The sequence below is a fragment of the Oncorhynchus mykiss genome, chromosome 21 (genome assembly GCF_057628025.1).
Source record: "Oncorhynchus mykiss isolate SJ-2025 chromosome 21, ASM5762802v1, whole genome shotgun sequence".
NCBI classification, from domain to species: Eukaryota; Metazoa; Chordata; class Actinopteri; order Salmoniformes; family Salmonidae; genus Oncorhynchus; species Oncorhynchus mykiss.
Genome location: NC_143042.1, coordinates 15,151,649 through 15,166,046, shown reverse-complemented (window position 1 = coordinate 15,166,046; position 14,398 = coordinate 15,151,649). Strand labels below are relative to the sequence as shown.

The 14,398-nt window shown below is 42.8% G+C and overlaps 2 protein-coding genes across 4 annotated transcripts; both read right to left on the bottom strand.

Annotated features, from left to right (window-relative positions):
* Positions 1 to 275: 275 nt before the first annotated feature.
* Positions 276 to 10,110, bottom strand: LOC110500105 (ankyrin repeat and SOCS box containing 13a, tandem duplicate 2). 3 transcript variants are annotated; one of them, XM_021577275.3, is made up of 6 exons: positions 9,931 to 10,110; positions 9,457 to 9,644; positions 9,088 to 9,244; positions 8,884 to 9,018; positions 8,525 to 8,716; positions 276 to 1,020 (listed from the first exon to the last, which is right to left on the bottom strand). In XM_021577275.3, the coding sequence occupies exons 1-6, from the start codon at positions 9,974 to 9,976 to the stop codon at positions 977 to 979; spliced, it is 762 nt and encodes a 253-aa protein (XP_021432950.3). In that variant the 5' UTR covers positions 9,977 to 10,110; the 3' UTR covers positions 276 to 976. The 3 variants fall into 3 exon arrangements, with proteins under 3 accessions (XP_021432950.3, XP_021432949.3, XP_021432948.3); XM_021577274.3 differs by having other exon boundaries at positions 276 to 991; XM_021577273.3 differs by lacking the exon at positions 276 to 1,020 and adding an exon at positions 5,090 to 6,929.
* A 61-nt stretch (positions 10,111 to 10,171) lies between these two features.
* Positions 10,172 to 14,052, bottom strand: asb13a.1 (ankyrin repeat and SOCS box containing 13a, tandem duplicate 1). The gene is made up of 6 exons (XM_021577272.3): positions 13,863 to 14,052; positions 13,467 to 13,654; positions 11,589 to 11,745; positions 11,089 to 11,223; positions 10,675 to 10,866; positions 10,172 to 10,583 (listed from the first exon to the last, which is right to left on the bottom strand). Exons 1-6 carry the CDS (start codon positions 13,921 to 13,923, stop codon positions 10,450 to 10,452), a joined length of 867 nt encoding a protein of 288 aa, XP_021432947.1. The 5' UTR covers positions 13,924 to 14,052; the 3' UTR covers positions 10,172 to 10,449.
* Between the last annotated feature and the right edge of the window lie 346 nt (positions 14,053 to 14,398).

Below are 14,398 nucleotides of genomic sequence, written 5' to 3'. Positions count from 1 at the left end.
GGTGTGGCTGACTCGACAGATGTGCATATTTTCTCCGGCTGGAGGAGACGAGACTGTTTTACAGTAAGTCTGGATGAAGACGCCCAGCCGTAGGCCTTTTAGATAAATTCTCTGGAATACTGACTTGTTGACTTTTAATTTCTGACGTGTTAGGTGGTGTTACGCACGCCTCTATGAAGAGGGAACGCAACACCCTGCTACAACTAAACTCTCTGTGAAGTGAAAAAAGGTATGGACTGTAGGTGTGAGTAAGAATGACAACAGACAGAATGTGGTACCGTTTACAAGGACTTTATTCCTTTACACGGTAATATGGGGAAAAGGGGCTGGACGGAACCAAAGCAAAGAAAGTAAATCAAAGCCCCCCCTCTCCTTATCTTACCTGCCTAACCACTTTTACCTAATTTAGCACCAACTGGTGCCCTAACCAAAATACAGGGGGTGGTCCGCCCAGGTCTTACCCAGTGTGCCTAGACAGTGAATATACTACGGGTATATGTATGCCCGCGGGCCTCTTGCCTAAGCACTCCCAAGGTGCCTTCCCCTTTCCCCCTGGGAACAAATGAAACAGAATATTAAACAATTTCACAAACAAACTAAGAAACAAAGTACATCAAATAAGCTCTATCTGAGCAACAAACTCACAAAACATACCAACTCCCAGCAATGAACTCCCATCAAAATCAACCTCTAGCAAAATCTCTCTGCAATGAACTCCAAGCAAATCTCTCTATCACAAACAATCACTCTGCAATGACCTCAGCAAAATCTCTATCACAAACAATCACTTTGCAATGACCTCCCAGCAAATCTCTCTCAGTAATCCCTACCTCCAAAATCTCTCTCTCCTGAACAGAACACTGGCTTTTATATAGCTTCAGAATGAATGTAACTGGAGACAGCTGTGTCTTGACGAGGGGGCGGGGTCAGCTCTCCAATTAGCCCTGGAGTCGACCAATCAGCTGCTTGAGGGATTTCAGGAAGCCATTTCCTGAAATAAAACACATGCAAATACACAAACTACAACACATAAACTGGGGAACGTAACAGGTGGACTTGCTAGATGGTGCTTGTACTTCAGGCTAAAAAGGTATTAAAGCTAAAGACTTGATCCTTCTAACCATGTTGAGTACCAATCTGTTGTAGTTATACTGCAGTGAACTGCTGAAGAGGTCCCACGTGACTTCTGAGCTGTGGTTTCAGACAAGGCCATAAACAGGTGTGCCTCTGTGTTTGATGATCTTTTCAGTCAAACACACGTCCATTCAGTCATACAGAGCAGAATCACTTCAAAGAAGAGCTGCTTTCAAGCCAGTATTCTCCTCCCATTCGCCGTGCTTTATTTACCAGTGCAGTGGAATAACTCAATTCCACCAGTCACCCTTAAAGCAGATTTAGGAGACACACACACCCAAAATGGTGCCTCACAGCCTCTTACTCTAACAAGCAGACAGAGTAGACGGTCTGGGCTATGTGTGCTGTGTGTTGTAGTGCCTGACCAGTTCTGAGTTATGGTGTGGTAGAGATTTTCCTTAATATGAACGTTTAACCCATTGTTATAATTATATGGGAGTGGAGAAGCAATAATTACACCAAGCATTTAATAACTGGTCCGGGGCCAGTTTTGTTGTTAGTCCCATTATGGTTAAGGTGAAGACTAAGTACAGGACAGGCTGGTCCTAAATCAGTTGCTCATAGCTGAAAGTAACTATCAGAGTCCCAGCTTGACACAAACACTGTCTCACATCTGCTCCTCGTTGAGTGGAGGAAGGATTCCTAACTAGAAGTGAAGAGCTCACCCAGTGAAGCCTAGCAGACCATCACAGCATCAAGTATCTCTCCTCTAAAACACACTGAGCCTCTCAGATTCCCGCCTGATCTATCTACATCCATCCTTAATCCCCCCCCCCCCAAGGAAGTTTACAAACTTGTCTACAAAGAGGTGAAGTCTCTCATTGTTAACAAAGATGTGAGGGTAATACACATTGGCTTATCTACTGAGAGGTTGGAGTTCAAAGGTTGAAAGCTAACTAGACTAACTCCATTCCACTGATAAACCTTGGTATATCTCCGCGATAGAACAGACAGATGTCATCTAGGAAAGCACATCAACGTGGTTTTTGTGTTAGGTGAGCAACAGAGGAAGTACAGGGAAATACAGTAGTCCCATCCATCTCAATCTTTAGCCTTTTGTTCTGTAATCTAAAGAGGGTGGGTGAGTGTATTCTCACCTCACTCACGAATGAGCACGTTTTAAGCCTTTTATTTATTTAGTCTCAAAGTCTCAAATTTAGTCTCAAACTTAGTCTCCTTTTATTTAGTCTCAAATGCTAGTCTATAGATCCATTTCTTCAAATGGATAGTTCCAAGGTTCACTATATCTCCATATCAGCTCAGACAATTCAGGAAAACAGATGTAGACAAGAGGCTGTGAGTACTAGTGTTGGAGCAAATGTTTTCCTTTTCTCATAGACGCAACATGGCCTGATGCTCTGGCAGTGCCGATGCTTTGTAACTTGACGAATGAGCGAGAAGATTGATTGTTGTTAAACAAATTCCTAACCTATGGCACATCCTAGTGGACACTGGACAAAATTATGGCGGGAGATCCATCTTGTTGCTCATTTCAATTTCTGTTCATCATGATATTGGCCTACTCTATAACAGTTGACCCAATTTAGATGAATGAATCAAGCTTATCGTAATAAAATCCAAAAGGCAGTGAGCATATGCAACAATGTCGTTCTTAAACACACAATGTCAGTCTTACAGTATACAGAGCAACACAGTCATTTATACATACATTTCCGGGGAGGATATATTCATTACAATAGTATTTGACTCTGACAGACTTAAACAGGAACACAAACATGTATCATAATAAATAGATATTTGTAGCATTCTTAATACCCAATAGGGATTCACGAATATACTTTATCAAGTGTGGGCAGCATGCTAGATCCATTCAACTTTGATGTTATATATTGCTTGATTGAAAAATAACCTCTGTTGGCTGCACAGCACCAAATACCTGATGTTTGAAATCCCTGTGCAGATACCTTTGACTGGTTTTGCCTTATCTGAACAGCCAGAGAAAGTGCCTTTGAAACAGGTGTATCATTCCTTTTAATAAAAGGCTGATCCAAAATCCCCAAATTGCACTTTTTATTTGTTCAAATATGTTTTAACTGAACATTCTTCTCATGCCTGTTGTCGTCTCCTCCGTCTGCTTCATCTTAATGTTAAGACGGAGAGAAATGCTTTCAAACCATCTACGTGGTCAGCCTATTTTAAGACTTAGCAGTAGCAGATCCCTTCTGGACCGGGTCCAGTTATTTTAACAAGCTTCTTTTTTTTTTTTAAAAGAGGGTATTTATACTCATTCCTTCATGTGAACAGGGAGGGCTCCAGCTATTTCTGCTCCTGAGCGTATTTATGGATGTGTTCTGGATGGTTGAAACGGTAATGGATGATGCCGCGTTGTTTCCACGGAAAACAGTTCCAAATAGGTTCCTGTCGTGGTAGAAAAAAAAGAAGCTCTCGAATGCCGCAAGCGATGATCTAGCAGCCTTAACACTTGACACACATGTCATTTACTCAATAGACCAGCAGACATGCTGTCTCAGCACAGATTTGGAAGGGAGGCTAAATGGGGGGGGGGGGGCTGTTAGAACTTATTGATGATACTGACTTAAACGGATCAGCGTTCCGTCAACGGGACAGTTGTAAGCCATGCAGCGCGTTGTCAAGATCGCAGATTTTAGAGAAACAACAAATGTCGGTACATATAAGTGTCTTGTATTGGCTGAAAGCTTAAATTCTTGTTAATATAACTGCACTGTCCAATTTACAGTAACTACTGTGAATAAAATGCCATGCTATTGTTTGAGGAGAGCTCCTAACAAAACACTTTTTTATTCGCGATAGGTTTGATAAATTCACCTCTGAAGGTGAACTGTGAACTAACAATCTGAAATCTTGCTCTGATTTATCATCCAAAGGGCCCCAGAGATAACATGAAGTGTTGTTCTGTTAGATAATAGATAATCCTTTTTCATATCCTAAAAAAATCCATATAGCATCACGATCGATTTTGTATTTCCACTCGTTCACTTTGCAAAGAAAGGAATCTGTGAAAATCTCACCCTAAACGCTGTTTCAACGAGTCAAATCACATTCGTATCTATTCCTCAGAGATCCTAAAAGGTAAAGAGACTTCACTATTTCATTAGGGGTGTAGTATATCCTATAGGACACCATATTTGGTCAGAGAGCCAACGCCTTCATGGCACGCCGATGACGCGGGCGGCCATCACTTGAACGACTGTATCTTTGTCAAATAAGCACCAATCGGAGTCAAACAAAGCTAGTCAGATAGCCAATGAGCTGGGCTTTATGGGAGTATCCGAAAACCATGTATATGTTGTATATGTCTTTTCATTTTGGACAACAATTATAAGGATATTCAGAGTTATGAAGTTATGAAAACTGGTTGTTTTGCAAATGTTGAACTTATAATATGGCTACTAATACTTGGAAAGCTAAATCAAAGTCCAAGTATACAGATTTGATGATATTCTTGCTGAACAATGGAATATGAATGCGAATGTCTCCTTCACGATTTGCCCAAATGTACCTAGGGACTTCACACTAAAAGTCTTGTTGTTCACCAATTTTTCAAATAATCCATCTGAAACTTTGCACATACATTGCTGCCATCTTGTGGACACCATCAGAATTACAACCAGAGTGATGGCTATAACTACGACCTTTCTCTTGCATTTCAAAGATGGTGGTAGAAAAAGAGAGGTTGTTTTTTTCTTTATATTTTCTTCTACCAGATCTATTGTGTTATATTCCCCTACATTCATTTCACATTTCCACAAACTTCAAAGTGTTTCCTTTCAAATGGTACCAAGAATATGCATATCCTTGCTTCAGGGCCTGAGCTACAGGCAGTTAGATTTGGGTATGTCATTTAGGCGAAAATTGAAAAAAAAAAAAAGGGGGCTATCCCTAAGAAGTTGCTTTTCGAGTGCATATTTTGCTTTTCAAGCGCATTCAAAAACTTGACAGTTCACAAAAGGGGTTAAACAGATGCATTATCTGAGAGGATAGTCACTCCCGCTGGACTTTTAATCATTTTTTTCAACATAATTTGTCAACATATTGTGACGTGGAATCTATATGGAAAACACATTTGTTTTTGGTTGAGATGGAGATGTGAATCCAACATAGCAATAATTAATTTGAAGACAAACTGGAATTAAAGCCAGACTAAGTCAGTGGGCCAGATGGAACTATCCAAGCTGAAGATAAATCTCCTTTAAAATGTTGATATTTGGTTGCGTTGTCAACAAAACACAATTCAATATTACTTTTGTAATACAGTAAAACGCCTTAACTTTAGACTATCTTAAAAAAACGAATGTAACATTCAAACTTGAAAAGTGAGTAACACATCCATGACCACATTTTGAGGTTACTGTAACCATATAAAGCGTGTATGTGCAAGAAAGCGTACATAGATCACAGGTCTGTGGAGATCTTCACAACTTCTGTAATAATCTGCACAGAATCTCAAATGGCATCGATCTCTTGCACCTGTGTAGTTTTGATGTCATCTCAACTGAAATCCAGGTTATATGGTCCTGCTATTAGATTAAGCACAGTGATTTATCAATAGCTGACATTGTATTCCCATTTGAGCTTTGTTGTGCTTTAAAAATGTTGGAATTTAATTTGAGTGGGTTAATATAGGTTGTAATCTCATTGATTAACATCTCAACCAAATATTACCCACACTGAAATGAGGTCGTGTGGCCAGTGGGGAAATATTAAATAGGTCATAATATTTTAGAAACACACTTTGTGATTAATGCACGTTGCCTTACATAGACATCATGTTGATAAGACATATTCCTCTGTTCCCATTATTAAGACGGGTTATGTCAAATAATAACAGTATCAATACAGTGACCAGAGACATTGTGCAACTCTGAGGAATCCACACACACTCATTACACACCCCAAAAACAGACACCATATTCAGGCCTGGGCCGTCTCAGCTATAGTGGATGCAACAGATCAGAGGCACCAACAGTAAAAAAGCAGGATCGTTTCCCATGGTGTTTCTCTGCTGCCTGGATTCCACGTCCGCCTCAAACACATCCCGTTGTCAGGTGTGGTTTCCGTTCCGATGTCAGGGAGGAATCTGGGATACACACTGACATCTGGAGAGTGTCAACGGGAACGCCGCTCATCCTCCTGCTGCAACATCGTTTCTCATCCCTGAGGATGTACCGGAGATCTGGGATGTGTTGCTAACGGTTGTGTTGTTGCCGCGTTGTCATGGCGTCTAAATTGCTGGTGTAGTGTCCACAGACGGTGTTGCAGAGTGGACAGGATCAGCTGCCAAAATCACTTCCTCTCCTCCATTTATTTTCTCCTCTCCCCCCTCTCCCTTGTTTTCCCTGAGGGCCTCAATTTGTCTTTTATGTAGGTTTACAAGATATGGGAGTTCAAGGAATAAACTGCATGTAAAAAGTCCCCATTAAAACCTCCTTATGCTCCTGTTCTTTAAATATGTATCTAATGTGATGATATGGCACAAAAGTGCTCCGCTTAAAAATACTGCTTGTTTGGAAACCTGTGCCTTGCTGTATGCATATTATTTTTATGAATCTAATCTAGTGGCATCTAAGGTTCAGACTGTAGCATTTTGATAATTGTGATTATTTTTTTTAAGGTTTCAGTCTCTGAGCTTCCTTCCTTCACCTTAGTAAGATAATGGTATCAGGGTCAGTGGTAACATAGGAAGCGAATGATTTGCTTTGGTATGTCCAGTTGAACTACGACCTCCAGAGCTCTGCTACCCAGCATCGCCCTCAGGGTCACTCTGCTCAGCTGCTGCAGACTCAATGGAGTACCTACAGGCAGACAACCACAAAGGTTTATGGGAGATTTAGTCTATCCACAACACTGGGATAGTATTTAAGAGTCAATACACAGTCAGAGATATATGTCCCATTTAGTATATTTAAAGACTGGAGCTTTTGAGCAGGGATATTATGTTGATGTTTGCTTGCATAACCCAACAATAGGACTCAATAAAACATGAGTTGAGCAAGTTTTTAAAAATGTATGTCACAATGTCCTTGCACTTCATGAAATAAAGTTTTTATTTTTCCTTACAAGAGGTGTCTGTGTCTGATGCCTAGGATACTGTTGCTGTGTGGCTTCTCACACAGACCTGGTCTCACATTCCACGAGTGGCTCTGAGGCAGAGGAATCTGTCTGGGTCTCATCGTCAGTTACTGACCCGTAACTAAACTGAATGTTATAGTACTAATTGATCAGCTTCAGGGAACATGAGTAGGATAGACATTAACTTGAGGGACAGGACAGATGGACTTAGTCTATGTTCAAAATACTGGAGAAATATCTTTCTGACGTAGGACTGAGTATTGTCAGAGGTTAAAGTAAGCTGGTGTGGTTTGGTATTGCATCCTAAAAAAATAAATATGCTTCTGTAAATAGATATTTATCATAACCACATGTCAGCCGCATGAAAAATGGACTTGAAATTGGGAGGCATATTATAGACGCTCCAAAATGCGGCGTAGTTCGAGGAGAACACTGATATTTTTCCAAGGCAAGGATGACTGGCAAAGACTGACGCGTACATCAATTCAAGCTACAAGTAGACACATCAATTCAGGCTACAAGTAGACACATCAATTCAGGCTACAAGTAGACACATCAATTCAGGCTACAAGTAGACACATCAATTCAGGCTACAAGTAGACACATCAATTCAGGCTACAAGTAGACACATCAATTCAGGCTACAAGTAGACACATCAATTCAGGCTACAAGTAGACACATCAATTCAGGCTACAAGTAGACATCAATTCAGGCTACAAGTAGACACATCAATTCAGGCTACAAGTGTAGGCAGAATGACAATCGCAGAACGTCATTAGACTTTCTGGTGTTTTAACAGGTGTTTCTTTCCATTCATCAAATGGTTGGGGCAGAGCACTGTTTGGCTGTTGGAATTCATTTGTGAGTGGACAAACATGCAAGTGTAGCCTACATGATGAAAACATCATGACTGGTTGTGTTCATGCCACATTAAGTTAAATGACAAATCGTTATTACTAGAACCACAGAGATCCTATTAAATTAATATGGATTCTACTTTATATGTCATTCTATAATTAGGCCCATAAAAAAAACAGGAAGAAATTAAATCTACCTTGACCTGAGTATTGTGTACCAATTAAGAAGTGTTCAAACAGCTGTTTTTGATGGGTTCAACATCATCAAGTTCTTAATTTTTATACATTTATTTTACTTTTCCACTACCTGTAACTTTCTGATCCTGAAAAATTAGCAATGGGCACCACCTACTGGTGACACTGTGACATTGCTTAGAAATCCACAAAAACATACTGGTAAGGCACATCTATTGCTTATAACTGGTAACTGTAGTATAAAACCCTCTCTCACACTGACTTACTTTCATAAAACTCTAAGCAGAGTGCAGCGGGAGAACCGGGATCGATGTAGTCAATGGGCTTCTTATCGTTTTTGTCTTTGGCGTAGATGTTCGCCCCAAACTCCACCAGCATGTCGATCATGTCAACACTCTTCACTTTAGCAGCACGGTGCAGGGCCGTCTTGTGCAGCCGAGCATAATTCACTTTGGCACCTGAGGAAGCAAATGACACACAAAAGAGGTTATTACTAAAGGTGCACTCCAGAGTTGAGAACTCAAACCCAGGGTTTTATTCTCTATTCAGGTCTTTATTCATTGTGTTGTTCTTCTTCACAATCAGATAATTAGTTGTTAGAGAGTGTTATTCTCAAAATGCTCACCTGCGTTGAGTAGCGCCTTGACACAGGCCGTGTGGTCGTTGGCACACGCCACATGCAATGGGGTCCCATAGTACAGGTCATATGCCTCCAGACTGGCACCTTTAGCGATCATGATCTTCACAACGTCAGCATTACCTGGGACACAAGAACAGACTGTCACAAGTTCTCAAACCATCTTGATGCACGCTCATCCTACACACTTACCCCCCATGCAAGCTTTGTGTAGGGGTGAGGTGGTCCGGGAAGAGAGGGTGGGGTTCACATTGGCCCCATGCTCCAGCAGCATCCTCACACAGTCAAAGCTCCCAACCGAGCAGGCCTCACACAGAGGGGTGCTACCGTCCGTGTTACGGGCATCCACCTACAAGACAACACAGCCATCATATGTCCTAATTAACTATAAAGAACACATTACTTTCTCTTGATCTTTAACCTGCGTTGAATCTGGGTCCCACCCTTCTATATCTATGACTAGATATATCCTTTATTATTTTAATTATTCTATGGCGAAACTACCTCATTTATTGCCGATATTTCTCTTATCTCTCTCCCTCAACTTAGTGACAGTCTCACCTGTGCTCCAGCATCCAGTAGCAGCCTGACACATTGGGTCTGCCCCCTTTCACATGCCTCATGGAGGGGGGTGATGGAGTCCACAGCCACTATGTTGACAGAGGCTCCTCTCTGGATGAGTTGCTGCAGCTGGGCAGCATGTCCCTCGGAGGCCGCCTCGTGCACCTCGGTCCTCTCTGACCAGCAGCCTGGGGTAAAGCCACACAGTCATCAGCCAGAGAGCAAACAACAAGAGAATACCTATTGCTACATAATCAACCGGCGCGAAGTGAGTGCATGCTAGATCATCTCTGGTTGACAACACATTTTGCCATCGTAAACCTTTACTTGACAATCTATATGGGCTAAAACACAACATGGCACATATGTAGCTGATTTACGTTGCTGTTATATCATGAACACATGCTTGCTAGCTATGACATAGAGTAACCAAATGGATGCTAGCATACAAAACCGAAATACTTTCATACGCACCTATGTCTCCAAAGAAATACGGTCTGGCAGTTTCAACCTCCATCATTTGGTCAAATCCCGTTTTATGTAGAAAAACGGTAAATTACGTCCCAAGAGAAGTAAACAAGCACATTTGAGCTGTGTTTACATGCGGCACTGACACATCACGTGACTGATTTTGACATGACCTTTGATGGATTTGAGCGCATGCTGGGAGTTGTAGTAGAAATGTTTTGTCAAAATGTTCATATTACTGCAAAAGTAGAGGACTGACATTGTTTGGCTTTATTTTCCCTAACCATGCTAAAACAAGCTTTCATCTCTATAGAATAGAACAATTGCAGCAGGCCTTCTTGAAATGTATTTTACAATGTGTTACCGCTTATAACACAGTAATAAATCACATCAATTTGTATGTGTGTCCCACAGTAAACAAACCATATGAAGATGATGAGATGTGTCCTAGCTTAGTATTCAAGCATTCTCCTTTTTCTGATATTCCTTTGGGAATCCATCCACGAGTCAGTTCATAAGGCAGCATCAACACCCCTCACAGAGAATGTAGCTGATGGTACGTTGAGATATGTCCAGTTGACCTACCACCTCCAGAGCTCTGGTACCCAGCAACGTCCTCAGCGTCACTCTGCTAAGTTGCTGCAGACTCAGAGGAGTACCTAGAGATAATCAGACAGTCACAATGACTAACAAAAGTCACATAAGGGATGGAGAAACACAAATGGAAAATATTATTGCCTCTAGACTTACTTTCATAATACTGTAAGCATTGTTCAGTGGGAGAGCCAGGCTTGGTGTAGTCTATGGGCTTTTTGTTGTCGTTGTCTGTGACATACACGTTGCCGCCAAAGTCCACCAGTAACTCAATCATGTCCACCATCTCTACTCTGGCAGCATGGTGGAGAGCCGTCTCATGGAACTTAGCTGCATTCACCTTGGCACCTGAACAGAAAACACATTCTGTGTTTACAGTCGATACTTACATTTTCTCAGGAAAATGTGGCTTTGTGGCAGATTTGTGAATGAAATTCCACAGTGTCCGTCCAGCATAGCAAATACTTGTATGTAAAACATATTCATAAACACTGTATAGTCATACAGAGCCATTGATATGAATACAGCAGTCGCCTGAGACAATGTTTTCCTCTTTGTCCCCATCCGCACCTGCTTTGAGCAGCACCCTGGCACAGTCCACATGTTCCTTGGCACAGGCAGCATGTAGCGGGGTACCGAACTGGAGATCAAAGGCCTCTAGCAAGGCTCCATGCGCTATCATTAGCCTCGCTATATCTGCATTACCTACAGTATAGACAGATACGAAACGGTTTCATTAGATATGAAGTACTCACACATATCTATACACTTACGGTGCATCCTCCTCACACCCATCCCTTCTCTTGCACTCCTACCTCACTCGCCCTAGTGCTGCCCCTTATCTCCTTACCTCTTCCTCCAGTCCTCTTACCACTCCTTCTGCTTAAAACCTATTCCACCAGTCTCTTACCTCTCCTTGTCCTGATTACCACCTATTCCACCAGTCGCTTCCCTCCTATCCTGGTCAGTCTTCCGTCACTTGTCCTGTTTTTTCCCTCCTCCAGTCCACCTGACCCTGCCTTATCACCATTTCCCCAGTCATATACCCCCTCATCATTCCCCAGTCTTACCCTTTATGCAGGCCTCATGCAGAGGAGAGGCAGTGAGTGCTGTGAGGGAGGGGTTGACTTTGGCTCCATGTTCCAGCAGCATCTTTGCACACTCCAGGCTCCCCGCAGCACAGGCGTTACAGAGAGGAGTGCTGCCATGGATGGTCCTCACGTCCACCTGGGGGAGAGGGGGTAAAGAGGAAGGGATGGAGAGATAGAGTGAGATGGACCACTACTGCTACACATGCTGTAGGTGTATTGGTGCATCCTGCTACCTAATATGAAATGTGTCATTATCTGTCTACAGCTCTATATACACTGCTCAAAAAAATAAAGGGAACACTTAAACAACACAATGTAACTCCAAGTCAATCACACTTCTGTGAAATCAAACTGTCCACTTAGGAAGCAACAATACATTTCACATGCTGTTGTGCAAATGGAATAGACAACAGGTGGAAATTATAGGCAATTAGCAAGACACCCCCAATAAAGGAGTGGTTCTGCAGGTGGTGACCACAGACCACTTCTCAGTTCCTATGCTTCCTGGCTGATGTTTTGGTCACTTTTGAATGCTGGCGGTGCTTTCACTCTAGTGGTAGAATGAGACGGAGTCTACAACCCACACAAGTGGCTCAGGTAGTGCAGCTCATCCAGGATGGCACATCAATGCGAGCTGTGGCAAGAAGGTTTGCTGTGTCTGTCAGCGTAGTGTCCAGAGCATGGAGGCGCTACCAGGAGACAGGCCAGTACATCAGGAGATGTGGAGGAGGCCATAGGAGGGCAACAACCCAGCAGCAGGACCGCTACCTCCGCCTTTGTGCAAGGAGGAGCAGGAGGAGCACTGCCAGAGCCCTGCTAAATGACCTCCAGCAGGCCACAAATGTGCATGTGTCTGCTCAAACGGTCAGAAACAGACTCCATGAGGGTGGTATGAGGGCCCGACGTCCACAGGTGGGGGTTGTGCTTACAGTCCAACACCGTGCAGGACGTTTGGCATTTGCCAGAGAACACCAAGATTGGCAAATTCGCCACTGGCGCCCTGTGCTCTTCACAGATGAAAACAGGTTCACGCTGAGCACATGTGACAGACGTGACAGTGTCTGGAGACGCCGTGGAGAACGTTCTGCTGCCTGCAACATCCTCCAGTTTGGCGGTGGGTCAGTCATGGTGTGGGGTGGCATTTCTTTGGGGGGCCGCACAGCCCTCCATGTGCTCGCCAGAGGTAGCCTGACTGCCATTAGGTACCGAGATGAGATCCTCAGACCCCTTGTGAGACCATATGCTGGTGCGGTTGGCCCTGAGTTTCTAATGCAAGACAATGCTAGATCTCATGTGGCTGGAGTGTGTCAGCAGTTCCTGCAAGAGGAAGGCATTGATGCTATGGACTGGCCCGCCCGTTCCCCAGACCTGAATCCAATTGAGCACATCTGGGACATCATGTCTCGCTCCATCCACCAACGCCACGTTGCACCATAGACTGTCCAGGAGTTGGCGGATGCTTTAGTCCAGGTCTGGGAGATCCCTCAGGAGACCATCCGCCACCTCATCAGGAGCATGCCCTGGCGTTGTCGGGAGGTCATACAGGCACGTGGAGGCCACACACACTACTGAGCCTCATTTTGACTTGTTTTAAGGACATTACATCAAAGTTGGATCAGCCTGTAGTGTGGTTTTCCACTTTAATTTTGAGTGTGACTCCAAATCCAGACCTCCATGGGTTGATACATTTGATTTCCATTGATCATTTATGTGTGATTTTGTTGTCAGCACATTCAACTATGTAAAGAAAAAAGTATTTAATAAGAATATTTCATTCATTCAGATCTAGGATGTGTTATTTTAGTGTTCCCTTTATTTTTTTGAGCAGTGTATTTAGCCCTACTGTAGCTGCCTCACCTGAGCCCCTGCATCTAGTAGCAGTCGAACACAGTTTGGATGTCCCTGGATGCAGGCATCATGGAGCGGGGTGATATTGTCTACTGTCACCATGTTTACAGATGCTCCACCCTCAATCAGCTGTTTCACTTGAAGGGCCCTGCCTAAGGACGCGGCCTCATGCAACGCGGTTCGGTCTGCCCAAAACCCTAGTAGGAAAGGGAGAGGCTCTGGCTCAAACACAACCTGCTGTGTATTTACGCATTGGTCGCGCAATTATGCGTTAATCCAAAAAACATTGTTGGGCAGTGAATAAAAGCAAACATATTTACATTCACCACCTTTCCGTCCATAATTGGAATGTATGTAGTTCAGATTGAAAAGTTGATAGCCAGTTTGCCCAAATCGAACACTCACCAATATCTCCAAAGTTCGAACGCCGTGCCGCTGTCATTTCCATTATTGCAGGATTTTCCATTGGGAAATATTAGCGTGACATATAAACAAAATCAACATGAGTGCACTAGGTTTATTTTTGTTGAAACAGTGTCCATGTGACGATATTTGTTACGAGAGAAGCAGCAGAGACTTCTGGGAGTTGGAGTTCTAAGCGTGAGGATGACTTAGGACTTAAGTACGTATTTGCTCACCATGTTATAAGAGCTTTTTGATTTTGTAGACATGCCATGTTAACAGTGCATTTTACCATTACACTAACGGTTACAAATAGGTTGCCATATTAATACCAACCAGCCAACACAGGAATTCAGCAAATCCAGAGTAATTTTTGCATTTCATTAAAGGATGGTCTTTGTCAAACGAATCAGACTGTTGTCTGTTTTTAGTCTTGCATCAATGAATAACACAAATGGTCCGCTTCAGTGCAAAGTTCATAAATGCTTCAGCAGACAGTTTAGGTTGATGATATCATAAAATAGTATTAAAGAGGAAGT